This window comes from Daphnia carinata, chromosome 10 (genome assembly GCF_022539665.2).
Source record: "Daphnia carinata strain CSIRO-1 chromosome 10, CSIRO_AGI_Dcar_HiC_V3, whole genome shotgun sequence".
Taxonomy (NCBI): domain Eukaryota; kingdom Metazoa; phylum Arthropoda; class Branchiopoda; order Diplostraca; family Daphniidae; genus Daphnia; species Daphnia carinata.
The window spans coordinates 4,112,896-4,134,142 of NC_081340.1; the positions used below are offsets into that span (position 1 = coordinate 4,112,896).

The following is a 21,247-nucleotide window of genomic DNA, read 5'->3' on the forward strand; positions in this document are numbered from 1 at the left end:
AACCAACAAATTAAAACATAGTTTTGTAATCGATAATGTAACATTATTGTTTATTATTTTTTAGTATGTGTTTCGGTGGTATTGCGGTTAAGGCAGCGGGTCTTGACAATGAATGTTGATGGTTCAAATCCAATTCGCATGATGAAATTTGAATTAAACCATTCGCGGTTCACGCCAGAGTGGAGTTTCCCCTATGATTCGTGTGTGCTTTGATTCATGTCTGACAAATTGGATGCTGTTTTTTTCTTTTCCAAGAAATCACGCAAAAAATTTTCGTAATAAATAAATGTAAGGGAGTGCCAACCGTGCAGCCTTCCAATTATAAAAAATGTAGATCCAAAGGCTTGTCCAAAATTAGACAACTATTGCGGAATTTCTTCTCCCACATCAGCGTTTTACGGCGTATTCATTTGGGGGGATTAAATAACGTACATCCCGGTGGTGTAGTGGCTAGCGTCGGCGGCTCCCACTCGGGGTAGTGAAGGTTCAAATCCAAGACGAATGATGAAATTTGAGACAAACCATTCGCGGTTCACATCAGAGCGGATTTCCCTCAATGATTCGCATGTGCTCTGTCTCATGTCTGACTCTACTTTAAATCTTTTTAAAGTTGCCAAAATTAATCATTTGTTTTTTCTTAAAAGCAAAATTATTTTCTTTGATTTCTTTGTGGAAAATTTTAAAATTTATACATTTATGTATGCATAGCTTAAACTCGGGTTGACATTGATTGATTAACACGAGAGTTATACTTGCAAATTTCATCTTGCACTTGTTTTATATCACGATACACCAGGAGATGTTATCACGAATTTTAAAGTGCTTGACTTTTTTAAGATTCGAACGCGAGACTACCGCGTTCGGATTAACTGCGTTAACCACTAGTTCGCTACAGCAGTACTTACATATTATACTTACCTATCTATATACCGAGAGGGAAAAATGAGAGGGAAAAAAAAAGGGAGAAATTGCAAAACCGGTAGGTGGGGGCATCTGTTAACACAATTCGGAACATACCACTCGTTCCGGCCGCTCCCGAACCTTCTCCTTCCCTTTTGTGTGCGCAGTTGTCCCGTAGCTTTGTCATCGTGCAAAAGCCTCTCCAGCCGAGTGGTCTCAACATTAGTTCTCATTTGCATCAAAGAGTTTTTAAAGTTCACTGCTTGGATCAATCGCTGAATCGCCAGACGGGAGGGGCCACATTACGTCACGAACAAATAAAATTACAGAAGCAAAATCATCCCGGCTGGGACTGAAACATCCGAAATTTCATACAGGAAATCTATACTAACCGGCGTGCCTGACGTTCGAGTATTTTCTATTTTTAGATACCATTATTAAGGCCGTCTAGACTTGGCTTGAAGAAAGTCAAGTTTCTTTTTTTTTCTCTCTCTTTTTACCCACACATCGGTCTGTGCTCAGCTGGGGTGAACTTCCGTGCCATTCCCAATTCACTTCTAAATTTAACGGCAGTCCTCACTCTACAAAGTCTATATATCATTCGCTGACGGTTTCTCTGTGACGAAAAAGCCAGCCACGATCATTCCCCCTAAATCCTTATCAGAAAAAAAGAAAAAGAAGAAACAAATCCAATCAATATGGGAAATAGCACAAATTCCGCTGCCGGGGGCGATGGCGCTGATGCAGACTCCAAAATGCACGGAGCCGTGATCGGAGTTGGTGTAGGATTGGCCGCCGGTTTTGCTGCACCGTTGATGGCCGGCGTGGCCTTGTCGGCCATGGGATTCACGAGCACAGGTACATGCATGATTCATCGTTAGTAACACACGAGATGACAGCAGACTTTTAGCGTTGCATTTCTTTTCAGCTTCATTTTTCCTCTGTTAAGGTTAACTGATTGCAATCGGTTGCTATGACAACTTTTCCCAAACATCGTAGCGTGAGTTAATCGGTTAACCGATACAATGCCAATGCGTGAATCAGTAATATTTGCCATTTTATGTTGAGCAAAAGACTAAAATTTGATAAGAATATAGCCATTAGTTTAGTGCAAAGTTTATCATTTTTTTTTGTTTTTTCCAACAATTGCAATGAGAATTCAGTTCACTAACCTGGCCTTGTAGACGTAGTCTGCAAAAACCGACAGGAATTCGCAAGTCGTGCGAAACAAAAGGGCTTTTGCCAAACACTTTGCCGGCCGGCCCCTATGGCTGGTTGGGTGAAGGCCACACAAATATAAAGCCGCATTTATGGTTGTCTTTTTGATGGCCTTGTCTTATCTCATAACTTTCTTCTTTTCCTTTTTGGTAGAACCCAAAAAATTGTCCAGACGAGAAACATTTTTACTTGACGATCGTTATTTAAACATGTAGGAATAGCTGCGGGATCGCTGGCCGCTTCGTGGGAGGCTTCCGGCGGGAGTCTTTTCTCAACCCTGCATTCCGTTGGCATCTCAGGCATCAGCGGAGCTATGGCCGCCGGGCTCGGGGCCGTTTTTGGCACGGCCGCTGTCGTTTTGACAACTCTCTTCAGAAAAACGAAGCCGGAACTAACTGAAGCGAAAATTGAACCGGTTGAGGAGAAACCCGTCATGGCTACCGCCCGAGCTCAATCCGCTGGACGCTGCCCAGCAGCAACTGAACCTGTCATGCCAGGGAAGCGAGAAGAACAGGTGAAAAAGGAAAACTTGGCAGATGAAACGGTCTCGGTTCAAAAGATCACCAGCACCGTCCAACACAGTGAAGCCGTTGCGGAAGCGGAGATTGTGAGTATTCCGGAATCGAAAGGATCGCAAGACGAGGCAGTTGTCCCCATTCAACCGGAAGTTCATTTTACAGCTGTTACGGCCATTGAAGATCAAATCGAGAACCAAATCATTCAAGCAACAAACGATGTGACAGAAACAAAAAACAAGTTAAAGTAGAAGAAGAAAAGAAACAAGAAGAAGAAGAAGAAGAAGAAGAGGAAGTAGAAGAATTATGTTATCCAGTCAAACCAGCGACGTTTAGCGAACACATTCTGGCAGCTAGAGAAGTCATGGAACCAACACCAGTTGCCTCACCGGTGCAATCGGAGTTGGTTGCAGAGAGAGATGATAATCAAGAAGAGGAAGAAGTAGAAGAAGAAGAAGAAGAAATGGTTGTCGTTAAAGCTGCTGTAAGCACAGAAGCTGCTCCTCCAGTTAAAGATGAAGTCATTAGCAGAATTACAACAGTTCCAGATGAAATGAAGGAAGTACAAGAAGAAAAATGTGAGGTAGCCATTACTGCAGCTGTTACGGCTGCAGCTAGTCCGGTAGTACAACAACCGGAAGTCGAAGAGGAAGAAGAAGAAGAGGAGGAAGAAGAGGAAGAAGAAGAAGACGAGGAAGAGATGGTTATACTTCCTTCAGCAATTGAAGTAGCTCAAACGCAAGAACCTGAAAAGAAAGTAGAAGAAAAAGCCATCGTCAGCACTCCCGCACCTATTGTAGAAGCGCAAACAAAGCCCGAAACAAAGGAAGAAGAAGAAGAATATGAGGAGGAAGAAGAATACGAAGAAGAGGAAGAAGAAAAAGTTGTTGTCAAAACGCCTGTTGCAATTGTCGAAACTCAAGTAAAGAAACCTGAAACTAAGAAAGAAGAGGAAGAAGAAGAAGAAGACGAAGAAGACGAAGAAGAGGAAGAAGCAAACATTCAAGAGACAGCAATCAAAGCGCCTGCAGAAGTGAAGCCCGTAACTGCGATGGCTGAACCAGAAGTCAAACCCGTAACTGCGATGACTGAGCCAGAAGTGAAACCACCGATCGACCCAACCAAAAACCAGTAATCATGTCACAGTCAAACGTCCTATTAACAAGTGCGTGAACAATGGATGAGGTTAGCTCGACAGCTAATGGTGCGCAAACCTTGACATAAAAATGTGATTGAACCAAGTGTATTGCCAGTAAAAAAAAGCAATTTCTATCGTTATTAATCCAACGTAGCTATTCAAAAAAAAAAAAAAAAAAAGGACATTGTATTAACCAATTTTTTTCCCCCTCCTATTCTTGCTATTATTCTATCGGCGGTCGGTAAAAAAAAAAGCGAATGAATTCTAAGTCTTTAAATGATCATAACGAAATTTCAGTCAGGAGAAGGGACGCCTTAATGAGAAAAAATCACGTCGGAAAGAAAAGTTAAACAATAAAATGATTTAATGGAAATGCCAGGAGGGGCAAAAGAAAAAGTGTGTCTTCCATTTCCGATTTGGGGTTTCTCAGTTTGGGTATCACGGGATACGTCGGTTATCACATTTGGTTTAATAATTCTCTTTAACGAAACGTTTCTTTTAGGCAGTAAAAATGCGTCCCTAATACGGAAAGCAAAAACTGGAAATCATCAGTTTTGTTGGAACGCAATTCAAAATCCCTCACACGACGACGAAATGAACGCGTGATTTCCGGTATCGCGTGATCAACCCACCTATCCTCTACATGACGGGAGGGAGTAGAAAAATAGTTAAACTCTAAATGAAATGATTGGAAATCCAAGGGGAAAAAACACAAGTCCCTTGCCTAGTAACAAAAACATGTGATTGCAATCAAGACGCTAGTTTCGATGGAATTCTTTACGTACTCACCATAGTGACCAGACGATGGTCCCGATACATCCCCAAATATTTCTAATTTGTTTTTGTTCTTTAAGTTTCTTGTGCTAGGGACAGGGCAAACACCTTAACGGCCGTTTTACGATTTGTTTTTTTCTGAGTACATTTTTAGGTATTTGGTGAATTTTTACGATACAGTACTTCAAAAAATATATAATCTTTCCAAAAACAACAATAAACTCCGATTTAAATTATTAACACAAAGGGAAAGCCAAACAAAAAAAAATAATAGAAAAAATAATACTCCAACATTTTACCGAGTAACAAATAGAAATATTAGGAAACAATTAACACTTACATAGATCTCTCTGGCAGGAAGATGATAACGATCGTTCACAAACAATTTGATGCGGTCCTCTGCGGAAATTGTTTTCGCTTTTATTCAATTTTCATGACTAGTGCTGACAAATGATCAGCATCCAAATCCTTTGCTGTTGCCATGACGCACAGGCTTTTTAAAGTATCGACGTGATACTTGTCGGCTGCCATCAACAATTTTACCTTTTACAAACAAATTAAAAGCTTTTCAAAATCAGGTTAAAATTTTAAAAAATTGTAGACATACGTCGGCTGCCGATCGCCTCAATTGCCCCGTGTAGAGGAAATAGAGGAACTCTTCGAAGATGGACGATTCAATGTCTTCGATGACGACCTGTTGTGTCCGGGATTCCATCATATCTGCCTTAAACATGGCAGCAAAGACTGGACTCCGGGCAGCTACGATACCTTTGTGAGCTGGGAAGACACGATCTCCGACGAGGAACTCGAAATCGGTGAACTGCTTCTCTTTGGCTGCTGCCCAATACTCGCCACCCATTCGAATGTCTACTGGCTGGTAACTGTAATCATCGATCGTCTTGACGACGTGGATGTAGAAATTGTACGACGTCAGGACGTCGGTGTGGGAATAGCCCTCGAGGACGAACGTGAACATTTGAATGGCCGGCTCGTTGGGTTCGGTTCTCAACGTCATCTCTTCGCCGTTGACACCGGGAGCGATGAGGTAGACGTGCGATATTTTGAATCCCGATTTGCATGGGTAAACGTTGATAAAGTACAGCGTCATTGTGGATTGTTTCAGCCCGAAACGGAAACAATTGTCCGCGTGAAAAGGCACCAAATTCGACATCCAGATAGCGCCTCTTTCCGGTCGTTCGTTGATTGTCCATTCGCATCGAATGACAGCTTCCTCTGACATTATAGACATCGCTCTATAAACCTGTTCAAATATTATGATGTCATCTTTCTGTCAACGTTTGCGTATAAAAAACAAATACCTGATGGCTTGAAATGATAGCCTGAGAAGACAGATGTAGTGGCCGATTGATTGTGTACTAATGTTTGTTATTAGTACTCGTAGCAAGATCGAAACGTTCACCGGAGCATGACAGTTGTCAAGTACTTAACGTGTTTGATGAAGAGAGAGCACAAATCAAAATACGTGCATAATCGGCACGTTGGAAGCAGAGACTGGCACGTATGACAAGTTGACAACAAAGCAAGTGGCGCTAATGGAGGTAAAGCTAGACGTCATTTGCCTGATGGGGTTTCTTATCCCAGCCCACGTAACGTTTTTAGGACTCCTGATTTGATCTTACGACTAGGTCATGAAATGACATCAAATGCCGCAAGGTGCAAAGTGTCACTGACCTTTCGGCCGTGAAACATTGAAAATACAGGTGCAAACAACAGCGGTGTTGCCCATAATTGTGTAATGAAACAAGCCTACCGTATTAACTGTATGAATGAGCAAACTACACGGACAATCACGATGGATGTGCGCTCGCTTTATTAAATCACTGGCATTCAATGTCTTCCGTATGTTGCGCAGGCGAAGGAAGAGCAGCTGGTCGATATGATCGCTTTATCGATTGCAATTCAAAATTCAGGGCAACGAATAATTGAAACTGTACATAGGGTCGTGTAAGCTTTAAATTAGGCCCAGCAGATTGGGATAGAACAATGTAGCTTCTAACTTTCGGGACGTTTGTTTGCTTTTTCGGCGCTTTGATTACATAGCTGTGAAACATGATAAAGGCGCGGCATACAAATACAACCGCCATAAAAGTGATCGATTTCGAAGAGAAAGTGGTTTTAATTATGAATTCAAAAATTAAATCGACTTCTTTTGCGCGTCTTTTCACGTGCTTCCATCTCTTGTAAGGTAAGCTAAGTTCTATGCGGAAACTCGTTCGATTCTACTTTCAAAATAAAAGAAAACTCATAGCTCTACAAAATCGGATCGAAGAATACGAGCCAAAATGTCGATAACAGGACAGGTTGATCCCAAAAGTTACCTTCTATTACATTATTAAAAAAACATCTCATAAGTCTTTCATTTTCAACACCATCGTCCACCTTCTAATAAATGCAAAAGTATAGCGTTACAACTTTTGTTTATAGCGATCAAAAACTCATGCTCGATGGTTTGATGTCCCGGTGTTCAAAATAAAAGGCTTAAATGAATTCCATATCGATGTGGACTGCATATAGCGAATGCTTTAACGGAAAGGGAACTAGGAATACCCACCTATGCATATTGGAATTGGTTTATGGATGGCATGGCGATGGTGAGTTACTTTTTGCTGACCTGAGAGCTCCAGGTGGCTGGCCGCTGAAAGATAGTATCGATTGATGATATCTTTTATGTGCCCATTTTCTCTCCCATTCCTTTATTCTTTAAACATAAACTCTTTCAAAAGAATGATGATGCCCAAAGTTGAAATCAACGCTGATGAAAAAGCCTCATGTGAACTAAAATCATCCTGCTTTTTAATCGAGGAAGTACGTAACGAACTACCTACCATCCGCGGAGTGTTACTATTAGTTGGAAAGGGTTTCCTAGCTCAACACCATTCGTTTTATCTCGTTTTCTTTTCTTGACCTCCAAAATCTCTCAACAAGCTTGATGGATTTATTGATTCGATTTCGTTTAGCTGGAACCCCCCCTCCGCATTTTTCTTCACTCCTTTGAATGGGTAGGAAATTGACCTCGTCCCACTACTTCGCAGCGACTGTGATTCCATTTTTCTCAATGCCCTGTTGAAATTGGAAATGAAAAACGTCCATTTAAAAAAGAAGATAGTCTTATCATAAATAAAACTCAGATCAATGAATGGAAAAAGGGGGATATTCATTTCATTCTTTAGGCGAGGTATCGCTTTCTAGGAGACTTCAAGTGGCTCCGGAAATGAAATCTAAAAAATGAAAGAGAATAAGATCTACTAGCTGTTAACTAAAACGAAAAGAAAACAAATACCGATGTGGGTGGCTTGGCTTTCTGACACACTTCTATATGCAGTTCAGCTGGGTTCCGTCTTCTTGCAATGTCTAGAATAAGCAAAACATTTCTATACCTCCCACTCGGTTAAAAAGCCGACCGCTGTGCAACAAGTTCCACATAGGCTACCCTAAGATTGACAAAGATCGATGGGGTTTGAAAAGACCCTCAACTTTGCTCTAGATGTTCCTCATACTCGTCAGTCTAAAACCCTTTCTGTCCAAATATAGACTTTTCGTGTGAAATCAACAATTGAGCGCAAAAAAGGGGCCGTCAATAAAAGGGAAGGCGATTGTAAAGGGTTCCATTGTAAAGGTGTGGAGTACTTTTGAAAGGACAAAATGTGGAGCACTATTATTCCGCTTTTGAGTGGAGAAAAGGAGTGATACATTTCGCACACGTGGGCCGTCCCCATTCATTACATGCCGGCCTGGCCGGATTTATGGATTTACGGTGCAAGTTGATTTTACCTTTTTCATTTCCATGTCCCACACACAAAATCGAAATTGGTTCGCACAGTTCAACAACGGCATTTTACCACTTTTCAAACATTTGGTTTTCCGATTTTCAGATTAGCAGCTGGCCGAAATAATAACAGAGAAGCGTGTCTTGCGGTTCGTTTGTTTTTCGTTTATCCGCGTCTTAGTGTATCAATTCTTATTTGATTTGCTTGCCAGTGCCTGTGTGCTCCACACACACTTCTAATACCTAAATAAATTGCGAACACAGTTTGATTAGAGAAGTTAAAATACAAAAGAAAATTAGTTTGAGGCAGCAAAATATCCTTATAGAAGAATAAGATCTTATTACTTTTAAAACAAACCAAATGACGCAAACATCCGCCTCAAATAATAATAAAAAAAGATGTTAAATAAGACGACTTACTTTATTTTCCATGTTCCAGATAAGTAGGAGGCTCTTTATATAGCAACAATGCCAGGGGTATGTCGTCGTCGTCGGCACGAATAACAAACGCCTATTAAATGCGCGTGACACGCGATGCCATTATAAACGCCGACCGCCGTCCATGCCGATGGCGAGATTTAAAAGAACAGGGGGAAGAAAATAACACGCACTAGTTTTTTTTCAAAGATCATACGATATAATTGTGTTATCATATTCATAAAGATTGTTATACCATGCGCGTGTTGAGTATCGGCGTTCACCTTGCCCGCCGGGAGGCTCTTGCCACATGAAGCGCTGGCTGTTTCGTGACCGAGGTTAAGTGGAGAATGAAATCAAAATGTGCGGTTGCATCAAAAAGCCCCATAGAGATTTCTGTTATAATAAAAAAAAAATCATAAAAAGTTCCAAACAAAATTTTGTGGTCGAGAATCATATCCGGCGTACTGGCTATCATTTCAGGCCGTAAGTGGGGTACACACTAGCGCACTAGCGCACTGTCTGTCGGCTCGTTCTTTTCTTTTTAGCTGTTTGGGCACCTCAAACTGACTTATTAAAAAATAATTTTTCCTTTTTTCTTTTCGTAAGGGTAAATAGATAATGACGTTTTAAAGAAGCTCGACTCATTAACTCGTTTATCGCTACAACGGCACACGTGAAAAGGGGGTGTCTTCCGCACGGCCTTTGCGGACCAAGAAAATTTTCTAATTTTCCTTTTTTGTGTGGATTTGAGTACGGGGAAAAATTGGAACGTACACGTGTCTTACGAACCTGTCTGGAGTTCGTGGATGCGCAAGCGCTTTCAAAGAAAAAAAGGGTAGTGGTTCGTAACACAAACGATTATCAACCTTCCTGGAAAGTGGGGTATGGTAAGCTATACAAAAAGCTTTTTCTATTTCCTTATTTTTTTTTGTCACAGGTAAATTTCAGGTGTTTGAAGGGGATAGGTAGCAAAAAATGTAACCCCATCCCAATAAGAAACATCAAAAGAAAATCCAATTCACTACTATGCACAAATTAAATTTGCATCGCACCGCTATTGCTTTCTCTCCAACAAGTGACCGATATTTACAGAAGACTCGTCAGAACATATGAAACGGAAAAAACAGCTCCGGGCTGAATTTGAATTCTGTGATTAACATCTGCGGCGGCTCGTGTTCAATGCTGTTCTCAACTACTTATTTATCATACCGAATAATAGCTTCAATTACCCGTTGAATCCTAGAATTTCCTTTCATCGGTGGCGCCATTCTCCTCGCTGCAGACGTTTCACAATTCGAGTACTTAAAATATTGGCTATTTGCAATTACGTCCACCATTTACTGGATCGGTGAGCGCTTTCTTTTGGCAGCCTTGTTGGTCAATTATCGCCATTTATGCGTATGATTATTTCAACATCTTCTTCATGAAAAACAAGTGCATCAAAGAGTATACAACTAAAATATCAGCACATAATGGCCCAAGATATTTGCATATTACCTGTTTTTCACCTGTTATTACTCTCACCGTATCACCTACACTTCACACTGTCTTTCACTCTCTTTCTTACTGTATATTTTCACTATGATGTCTCTAATGCGCACATAAATTGGAACTGCACTGTACGGCCGTTGCGCGCGTGTCGAAATTGGCACACTATAATTGGCACTTGCAAACAAACCCAAACTTGTTTGCTAACTGCAAACGAAGTGTGTGGCCTTTCCTTAAGAGAGCTCTCAATGAAATAACGATGGGCAAGAAACCTGCACAAACTAATGAGCTTACACCCTTTCTTTCCCTCTCTCAATTGCACAATTGCCAGATTTTTAAAGAGCAATTTATCTCGTAAATTCGTAATGGAAGGTGGAAAATGAAAAATAAGAATCTCTAATGGTAAATCTCTTCACTGAAGCTCAAAGCAATCACGGTGAATATTGCCTGAAAAAAAATCCTGAGCGGTTAGACAGTTACACCGATTTAATTAGAGTAAAGAGGCCAGCGCACAACAGTAAGAGCCTCTATAATTTCTTCCTCCACTGAGATAAAGGAAAGGGGTTTACTCTGACAGAGTGATGACGCTCTTTTGACGGTGTTAAAACTCGGAATGAATGCTTCGGATAATTGAAGCAAAGCGGCGCTTTTTCCTATCGCTGCTGGAGAAGAGGCCCTATAGTCACAAGTTTTGTTAAATGGGACTCGTAGTCAAGTGCATTTATAGACCAAATACATAGAATTTCGTTGATATGGTTGTCGTCTTCCATTTTTTTCTTTTAATGTATATCATCTGATTAATGAGACGCACCGTAGCAGGTGTCCCCCTCGTTTTGGTAGTGGGGGGAGTTTATAGGTAAAAAGGGTAGGTACGTACACGCAATATAGTGTAGCCATAACCCATTGTGCAAGAAAAAAAGGAAGAGCTGAAGCACCTCGGAATTTATTTCTTTTAAATAGTATCCATAGTGCGCCGACTAATTGGAGATGAAATTCATTTATGACTCGAATGAGCAACGTTTTATGTCTCGCATCCGTCTTTTCTATTGAACACGGATAGGCAAAATGCGCTATCGTCTTCTGTGTTAAAAAAAAATTGAAAATTGTAATTCTTTTTGGTTGGTAGCCTCGTACAACAATATAGATTCAAGATGGTGTTGTATTAATCATCTGGTTGCTGCTATAGAAGTAAATCGAATGCATGTACGGTCAACGCACAATAGATGTATTCATCACGCCAAAAGATAGTAGCATCGTACCAGATGGTTATAATGGCTAAGGTTCAGGTAACAGTAACAAAACAAAGAAAATCATCTAAAGAATACAGCCTTTGTTCGTCTTACCCTAATAGAATACGAGATCTGTATTACGACTACCTGTCCTAGCGCGTCAATGTGAAATTTACCGTAAGAGGTAAAGCAATCTGAAAGAATACAAGATATCAAGCACGTATTAATATTCTTATCTTGTCACGTTATTCTGAAATGAGTTCCTTGTTTACATGCAAGGGCACTAGGCCCATATAGCTTTGCATAAAACAGTAGCATCTAATCTTTTTAAATTTTAAGACAAATTCATCAACATGCATCATCTTAAAATGATGGCCAAGATGCTACTTCATTTTTGTTTGCGTGTCTCCACAAGAAAATAAATAAAAACAAACCATGTTTTGATATTCCTCATCTCACGCTGTTTTTTCTCGTCTCGTCTTCGTCCCAGTCTTCATTTCATTTTTTTATGATAGATCTAGAACTGTATAAGGGCTAAAAAACCGTCCCCGCTGGGCTACTGGTCAGGCAATATAACTACAACAAAACGAAAATCCGTGGGACTTAGAAAGAAAGTCTCGTTCCCTTTGACAAGTTTCAGTTGTTTGCTCACTGAAAATGACTGCAAAGGTACTCCATGTCAGCATAGTGGACAATCAAATGAAGCTAGTTATAATGAACACTCGCAAAAGAATAAAAAAAGGTCGTAACAACTGACCAAGACAGGTGCACATACGCCCAAAAAGCTGCCGATATTGTTACCGTAAATATAGTGGATGATGGGCAAGTGTTCACTCGTGCTCCTTCTTGTTTACTTAACGAATTTCAAAAGGGATCTTGCGAACTAAATTTTTTTGTGAGGAAATTGTGAACGAGGGGTGCATCCCTCTTCGTATAGATTTCATCTGTGTGTCTGGAACGAAACGGGGGACATACAAAACAAGAGGGAAAGTATCAACAGGTTGGAATGTAGACTGCTACTAAATAATACGGTGGACATAGAGAGAGAACGTGGCTAGGCTTTGCTTTGGTTTCTTGACCTGCTAGAAGATGCACTTCACTTGTCACTGGAATTGCGGCTTATTCGACCTGACAGCCTTCATCCTGCCCTCTTTTTCCTCCTTATCTTGGTCCATTAAATATCGAGAATAAAGCACGAGAAGAAATATAAAAAAAGGAGAAAGATATACGAGGGGAGGCTATCCTATTATACTGTACAAGATTCAAGTTACAATCCCACTATGTTTAAACTCTGCCCTTCCACTGGGCTGAATTTTCAAATAGCTCATGGCTATCCAGAGTTGCGACACGCACCGATGAACAAGACATGATGGCAAAGTATGCAACCAGTCATGATAGCTGTACTGTAGGACTGTTGGTCTAACAATATCGATTAAAGATCAATTTCCATTTGTCTGGAATTCTTTGAAAACAATAGTACATTACGGATCTGACTCGAAATTTCACACTGATTTTTTATTCTGGAATTCCGGAATTCAGCATGATAGTGGATGTCATTTGCGATAGCCCAATACTAGACACCGAGTCTGATACAGGTGAATGAACGAAAAACAGAGTGAACCCTTTGTTGAAAGGGCATGCAAGCACAACAAACGCAGTTAAGTGGAAACTGGCGACAGGAAAAGATCAAAGTTTGGGCGTGGCTGTTGGGGCTTCTTGTCTGTTACATTATATTCCCCACCATCCGGCGATACATCGTCAAGGTGATGCTTGCCCGTAGTGTTCATTACCACTTTCTGTGTGAGGTATGGGGTGCTTTCCTACTTGAACAAGCGCTTCTTTTTTTTCCGTTACGATGTATCTTATCAAGTTCATAACCAGTAGCCCGTATGAGCTAAGCTGAGGCGACAACCAGCGCACAAAAAAAATTACAACAAGTGGAAACGAATTTAAGAGAAAACAATCTAGAAAAAAAAATATGGTAAAGATAGATGATGTCTTCCAGTTATCACCGCTGTGGTCGGCTTCACTCCGGACCACCGGAATCGAAAGCGGATACTTTTTCATACGATATTCTAGGCTGATCTTTTTTTTTTTAGGGGCGTTGCTTGTTCGATGAGACCTGGCTTTTTTTTAGTCTAGCCTTCTTTAACCCTTTTTCTTTCTATTTTGTTTGGGGGATTGGATGAGGGGGAAGAACGTCTTCTCAATAACGAAAAAAAGTCCGTTGAAATTCAGGGCATTCTGTGATAACTTTTGTCAAAACTATAAAGGAATAAGGAAGATAATTTACCGATACTGAGTTTACTGCCCTAGGTGCTGGATCCGTATTAAAAGTAAAAGAAATACAGAATTTGCATTATGAAATGTTTGTGTTGGCAAGGCGGACTAGCCAGAATGTTACACGGTTTTATCTGGAATTGCATTCGAGCATCAAATTCAATCAATCTCGTTCTTTGTAGCTTTGCTGTCAACGTGGAGCCGAGTTAATTGCAGGTTCGATTCGAAAACAATACGCTGCGCTACCGTTAACGCAAGGTTTCTTTTCCTCTCCCTTCTTTCTCTTCATGCTGCGCAATGTACGTAATCACTGATATACACCCCGCATTGCACGTACATCCAGCAAGAGCAGCATCGAGCCTAGGGCCTTGGCCAGTGGGTTTGAATAATAAACACTTGGCTCCCCATTATATGCTAATAAGATGGACTCGATCTCCTCCTTACAAGACACTATGGAAGAACAAGTTCGGCAAGATGAAGAATGGCCAGCTGGAGTGATAACAATACCACCACCATCAAAAGGGAAAAAAAAAAGTGTGCTAGTGATCCGCTTCGTTGCGTGCATCGAGTTTAAACATCATCCCATACGTAGCATTATCTCAGGTAGATACACTTGTACTATATCCGATGGAATATCATTTCGAATGGAAGACCTTTTTGCATTCGGGCGGGTCGATGGATTGAATATCTAATTTGTATCGATCCCCTTCGCCATCAAATTGAGTGTGCAAGTTATATCGTCTAATATTGCGTGGAGGATTGGAAATACCAGAGGGCAAAAAGAAGCCTAACACACGCGAATGGCGTATTATCCGTATTCGTGAGCTCGGGTGATTTTCAAAATCTTGTGATTTGAAATTGCTACAATCGACTGTACTACTAGTGTACCACTTGTGCAAAGTATAGGTCATCTCGATGATTACGTGGTGTGTGGTTAACTTGAATAAACAGTGATTTCCCCTTTGAAGGTAGTTGAAATGAAAAGAAAAGTAAAACTGGTATCCTTCTTTCTAGTAGACTTATTGCCGTACGAATTGGTTGCGCTCGTTTAGCTTGAGATTCGTTCCGTCTTAACGGGAGACAGCAATCCCTTGTGACCTTTCCAGACAAAAAGAAGAAGATTGTTTCCCACCTGGTATTCACAATGTCTCTCAGAAGCCAATCTGATAATCATAGGAATTTTAAAATCATCCCAGGATTCACCAAATAGAGCGGCATTGTACCGTATGGCACAAACGAGCCTCATCGTAAGGTCGTTGCCTCTTGTTTGTTTGTTTACCCCGACTGTTGTTATCCCCGAAAATTAAAGATGACAGCTGAAGGTCGTTTATCGTCACAAGTGGCCAGCAAAAGCAAAGTAGCAGCTTGCGAAAACTACCGGTTCAATATGCCGAGAAGAGGGATGCTTCACAAATGGTGGGTTATACGGATGTTGCTGAATGTCAAAAACTAAAGGCACAGTTTGCATAAAACGGAATAACAGTACAGTGCACGTCAGAAACCTTTAAAAAGGAGGCCGCTGATTTGTTCTCTTGCAGTTTTAAAGCCGTCATGCAGGTTTTGAATAAAAATTGAAAACATAACGGTTCTAGTTCCGGAATAGAACGGACCATTTCGTAAGTCCAAATTATACGCACGAACTAGAGAAAGAAAAGACAAATGATATGGCTGGAGTAGTCAAAAAGGAACTGACAAGAGGCATGTAAAAAAACACAACCGGAAACTGAAGGGAAGCCAAGGTGGGCTAAATTGTCTGTGGCAAATCATCCGGCTGAGTAGTCAATCAGTAGCTCCAGTAGCGCATATATAGATCAAAGATGGGCCCTCAAACACTGGTGAAATGGTTTTCAAAGTTTAAATAGAGAAGGGGTGGGTTGATGATTTGTCTTTTGTTCCTCAAACTCTTTAAGCGGCTTATCAGTTGAATGTCTAGGGCGAGTCGGCGGTTGCTTCTCATTGAATGGAATCGGAAGAAGAATGAGACCATTTGCGATCCATTCACTACCGAAAAGTCAAGTGTGTCTTTTATCTCAAAGGTGTTCTGGTGCTAACCCATCGAAAATGGCCGACCTTTTCGTGTTGAATGCCATTTCTTTCTACTGCGCATCTCCGACTCTATCCTCCCCTTACAGACAGTGCCTGTATATATCCTCTGTTGTTCCCAATATGCACAAGCTCTTTATTTATTCTTTTCTTCTTGCGGCGAGACAAGTCAGCAGCACTAGCGCAGATAATTTCATCAGCAATTATCCACTTAGAAAAGAGCGAGAAGAAAAGGAGAGGCTAACCTGGAGCACCGACACGGCAGCCATGTTCTCTTCTTCCCTATACTTCTATTAGGTGAAACTCGGACTTTTCCCTGGATAAGAGAAAGAAAAAAGGAATTGTGTGTGGCTAGTGGGGTGGCAAATAAGTGTTCCAGTCGCACATCTCAAAGCCTCCACCTGGCGTGTGCAATTGCGGTTGCCCTAGTTCTAGCAGACGTGTGTTCTGTTATGTTTTTACACGATCCTCCGAGGTTTTCTCTTCGTTAAGATATTCGCGTATCTGAGAATTGGGGAAGACTCCTGTTATACAGTGGGCGGGGAATTTTCAATGCATGTTAATTTTATGTTGCAATAACCTGCAATCTTTTTCCTACAAAAATATCTAAATGATCTAACTGAAATGCGGATAGGATGTAAAAAACCACCCACGGGCATCACTTTGGATTTAACGCCCCAAAAAAGGTTTTCCCTGTGTGGCCTAGTTCCATTTCGAATGGGTTTTAATTTTGCTTAGCACAATTGTTTTTCCACTGAAATATTCGGCAAAGCACTTGAAATCGTAAAAGTCTGTGTCCCGTTAGATGCGCAGAAACAACTACTGATGCCCTATTGCCTTAAATCTGAAAAGCTACGGATCCCCTATTACGAAAACTGCAAAAACGAGATCGTGTTAGTGCAAAAAAAAACATGGAAAAACAACAACGAACGACCACAGATAGTTGGCATTGACATTTTAATCAAAGGAAATCGGTGGTTGTGAACCACAAAGACGCTCAAGTGGACTTCTTCCGGCGGAGTAGGGTGTCATGCGTATCAGTGACAAGCTTACGGACGTGTGTTCATCATCACCCTCACGTCTTGGCGTCACTCTTGTGAACACACAGGCCTGTCTACATGTTCATCAACACGAAAGGCGAAACTTGCAACTGCGGTTAGAAAGAGGGTTCCCTCTTTGTCTTACCACGTGAGATGGTAATCAAGGCTGTTAGAACCACGTTATTAACAAGAAAGGCAATCATAGTTGCCTTTGTTTAGTTCCGCTTCCTTCCTTCGCTAGACTGAAAATGAGCGACTGGTAATAAGAAGATAGAGATCAAAAAGTAAAAACAAAAAAAGGAAATACCGGAGGAGTGCACAAACCACCAACAAGTTGAATCTGATGACAAAGGTCGATGTAACACGAGATGACTGAGAGTCGTGCACGATTTTCATGTGGTTTCCACTGAGTTATGCCAAGTTCCAGCCACTCATTTAACTTCTATTCCATACGCTCCCCTTTTTCTGCATTTTATGTTGATCTGTTGTTAGGAATATCTTTCTCTTGAAAAGAGAGTTAACCACAAAGTCCAGACGAAACGGGATTGAATTACGTTGAACGCGACAGGAAAGTTGAAACCAATCGGTTGGACCAACAAAAATAAAAACAAAAAAAGGGGAACCATTTCACCCATTTCGTTCTTTAAAGTTCACGTGATGTAGTGGATTCGAGTTACAACATTTTTGTTTTTTGAATAATTAATAAAGACGAATTGCTTTAGTTTGCGTTGTCTTCTTTCGTTTCGAAAATTCCTTATTGATTTTTCAGTTCTCTTGGCCATCGAATGAAGTAGATCAGATGCTCCTCTATGTTGTGGTAGCAATTGCCGTTCCAGTCGTTGGTGGCAGAGTCTCTAATGGCCGGGCTCAGACGAAGAAGGTCCCCATTTAACATGCGCTGTTTCCCTTTTGTTCTCAACCAAAATGGGCAATTAGGTGTGACAATATTTTGCATAAATGGTTTACCGCTGGCCAGAGTATGGTAGTCAAAGCGATGGATGCCTTTTCAAAGAAGACGGTAGCCTCTTTGGTATGCTAATGAAGGACCACAGGTGAGCTATTGGCTGTGATTTACGAGTTTCATCGGTTTTGGTTCGATATCGCCTCCGAATTTTAAGGTAATGAAATTCCTCCCACAAGAACGGCGGTCTTTTCAGGTCGTATTCTCTTAAACGTTGAAGTGAGATTGGAGGTTAACAAGCTGTTGGACAATTGGTTCGGCTACATATCCGTACAAGGTATCATGTCGAGGTTTTGCTGCAAATTGACTTCTGTGTGAGGTCTCTCTTTTGTTTTTTTACTAGCGTTTGCTTGTTTTCCATGGCTGTTTAACCTTAACACAAAGCTTTTGTTCTGCACAAGACATTCGAATGCAAATGAGCCTTCCGTTTTCACTGTTGGATATCTTGTTTTCTTCGACCTCTCAAATAATCGAAAAAAAAACGTTATAAGGAGAAACAGATTCAAATTTGCTACCACTGCGTTTCATTTGTTATTGATGAATAACTTGAAGGAAGTGGTGCAATTCTTTCGCCGGGCAACGTATGGACAGTTTACGGGACACGACGCACATAATTACGGAATAAAATTGGCATAAGGATCTTTTCTAAGAAAACCCACCGAAAGAATCGGTACGTTTGAAACAAAAGAAGTTATTGACGCACCGAAAAAAGCAGCAATAAAAAAGGCAAAAAATAAGGCGGGTCTCTCAAATTCTCCTCCTCATCCCCCCCCCCCCCACAAAAAACTATTCCAGCTATGGACCAAAACGCAAAATAAGGACCTATAATTGTTTTTACCTTTGCCTCATTTGTTTAATGACCCAAGCTGCCGGTCGAGCCCACCTTTTCTACCGTTGTGTTTGTGGATTTCTTTAAGGATCGAGGTGTGTGGCCCACTCTGTCGTGAGTTTCTTCTCGCTCTAAGAATAACTGTCAGGCCATTTTCTTTCGTAACCTTTCGGAACTATTTCACGTTTCTTTTTCCGTCTTGGTTTTATCTCTTTTTTTCAGGTAAAAAATCGTGTATCAAGCCTCGGTCTTGCTCCATAGTTTTTCTAGGACGGCCAGAGTGGGATGACGAACACAAACCGCTGGGAAAGAAACCCGGTACCGTTTAAAGAAAATCGATTATCGTGTACTTTTAAAGCCGAAAGTTCGCCGTGTTGCGTGTTTACTTTTCTTGCGGTCATCGTGTTCACTTGGAACGGGATCACCGAGGGTCATATCTTTTGATGAAATTTAATCAAAACCAATACCGAACCTTGCATTATCTTTTGATAGTCAGGCCGACAGTGAGGCTATCACTAGCGCTATTACACTAAGAGGTTACCTGTCTTATTATCTAAGTCAAGACTTGTATGTTTTATTTGTTTAAACAGGCTTTAATAAAAAATTTCTTTTATGAATTTTCGGGATTGGTTATGGATTGCGTGTAAAGCTGCCATAAGCCTCTGCCGTGTGAAGCTTATTTACACACAGAAAAACCTACAAACACTCACCGTATAGAGGCGGTGACCGTGTTAATCAAACCGATTCGGCTTCGAATCGCACTGTGTAATTTGAAGCAGAAACCGCGCTCACATCACAGAACACTTGAGATTTTTATTCTTCCCGGTTAATTAGTTGATGGGGCAGTACGGAATTTTAAAAAAGGGTGGAAGTCTAAGGACGGACAGAGGGAAATTCGCTACGGTCTAAAGATATATACAATAGCGGAGAATCACTTTACGAATGTTGGTAGGGTCATACAACTATTCTGTGAAATAAACTCAATGGGATTTATGAAAGACCTTGTCGACTAACGTTCGAAAATCAAAGAGTTTAAAAAATACAAAGAAAGATTGAAAGATGCGTGTTTGATGGCTGTGAAAGTGATTCGACTTGGGGAGTAAGTTCACCTTTTGTTTTTTCCTGCTACGCTTTATTTTGCTTCGCTAGTTTTACTGCTGTTTGCGGTTTTTTTCGGAGGATCGTCCTCCGCAGTGTAGCAGGTCAAGCTCATCGGGGGGTTTGCGCAATTGCTTGTTCGCCTTTTTGCCTCTGTATTCTGTTGTTTTTGTTTTTATTACACTCTGTTCTTTAGACATACTATCTTTTATGTTTAAAAAAGAATGGCTACCGAAACGAGCCGCCTTACGAAAGCCGACAATCATAACTGAATCATTTTCAAGCTGCTTTTATTCCCCCGAAAAAAATAAGATATTGTGCAAAACGTTGCGGTTTAATCGCCGGACAAAAGTGATTTGAGAATAGGGAGGAGACGCTTACCTTATTGTTGTCATAAACCGTTATTTTTTCGAATCATCCAGCTGGCTTAGCGGACTGTTGTTGGCTTTGCAGATTGTCCGGTAATCATCGACTTTGTATTGGACCGAGTAGATTGTTGCTCCTTCTTTCCAAGACAATGTGACGGCGGAGGAGGCTGCTCCTGGCAAAACTGTACAAAGAAGACAACAGTCAGAATGGCATAGACATTAAATTGGCTTGCAAACTGGACCTTGTCCAACTGTCTGCGTTATGATTGCATTGCATTTTGATTGCGTGTTTCTTTGCAAAATAGCTGGTTTACCCATTTGTCTTGTCTGATCTTTTGCTAGTGAAAAAAGAGAAAAAACAGGAGACCCAATGGACCTAGACAGGTTGCCTCCCCTTTTTTGTGCCAATCTTCCAGCTATGCTCCGTTGCATCCACCCGGACCCTGCAGCGTACGCGCAGCCAATTTAGCAATTAAATGTCAAAGAGAGGGGAGAACGAAGCGAGCCATGGTTTTCTTCCTCGTCTTCTCTCATAACAGGTTACACATAATAGTCTTTGACAAACTGCAGGTTCGTGTTCGGTCTATTTGCAATTCAACAATGCAGAGTGAAAGCGGATAACTTGAACTCGAGATCTCTATCATAAACTTAAAATCGTTTTTCTTGTGGCATAAAAGATGGGAAGAAATACGATCAGGATGGCCCTTTACTTGCAAGTAGGGGAACTATTGGCGGTCACAAGCAACGTATGCCCTGCTCTGTGATTCGAATAGAATATTAGAAGTAAGGAAAAAGCAGCTTGTTCCCATCTTTCAGCTTTATTTTTTACCACTCCACCCATGTGGTCTTCTTGATCTTGTAATAACGATGCATTGTTGAAGTCTATGGCTTACAGCCCCCAATAACTCATCTCCAATCGAACTTGCTGAATGAGCGTCTTCTTGTAATATGCGATTGTAACAAACAAAGTTTCCACTCCACTTATGGCTGCGCATTTATCGCATTAAAGGCAAACTCTTCTCATTTTATGGCTCGCGTTGTGTCTTCTTCCTATTTACAGTCTAAGCAGATGATTAGAATTGGAAAAGAGAAAGTGAATTCAGATATTCTTGGTCTTTTTGTTGCCGAAAGATAGATACCCCTCAGTATAATTTTGTGC

At 41.0% G+C, this 21,247-nt stretch overlaps 2 protein-coding genes across 3 annotated transcripts in view; one reads left to right on the plus strand and one right to left on the minus strand.

The window, feature by feature from the left end:
- Positions 1 to 1,050: 1,050 nt before the first annotated feature.
- On the plus strand, positions 1,051 to 4,597 carry LOC130699713 (glutamic acid-rich protein-like). The gene is given in 4 exon segments (XM_057521920.2): positions 1,051 to 1,311; positions 1,423 to 1,758; positions 2,334 to 2,857; positions 2,860 to 4,597. Coding segments are annotated over 3 exon segments (1,593 nt in total). The 5' UTR covers positions 1,051 to 1,311; positions 1,423 to 1,598; the 3' UTR covers positions 3,769 to 4,597.
- A 113-nt stretch (positions 4,598 to 4,710) lies between these two features.
- The window catches only part of LOC130700104 (protein maternal effect lethal 26-like), a 96,630-nt gene continuing 80,093 nt past the window's right edge, over positions 4,711 to 21,247 (minus strand). Inside the window, exons 1-3 of one of the 2 annotated variants that reach the window (XM_057522114.2) lie at positions 5,865 to 6,069; positions 5,153 to 5,806; positions 4,876 to 5,088 (exon numbers count right to left, since the gene is read on the minus strand). In XM_057522114.2, coding sequence (XP_057378097.1) covers positions 4,966 to 5,088; positions 5,153 to 5,794 — 765 coding nt within the window. In that variant the 5' untranslated portion in view covers positions 5,795 to 5,806; positions 5,865 to 6,069 and the 3' untranslated portion in view covers positions 4,876 to 4,965. Of the gene's footprint in view, positions 5,089 to 5,152; positions 5,830 to 5,864; positions 6,070 to 21,247 lie in introns of those variants that run through there. The other variant, XM_059497414.1, reaches the window with a different exon arrangement.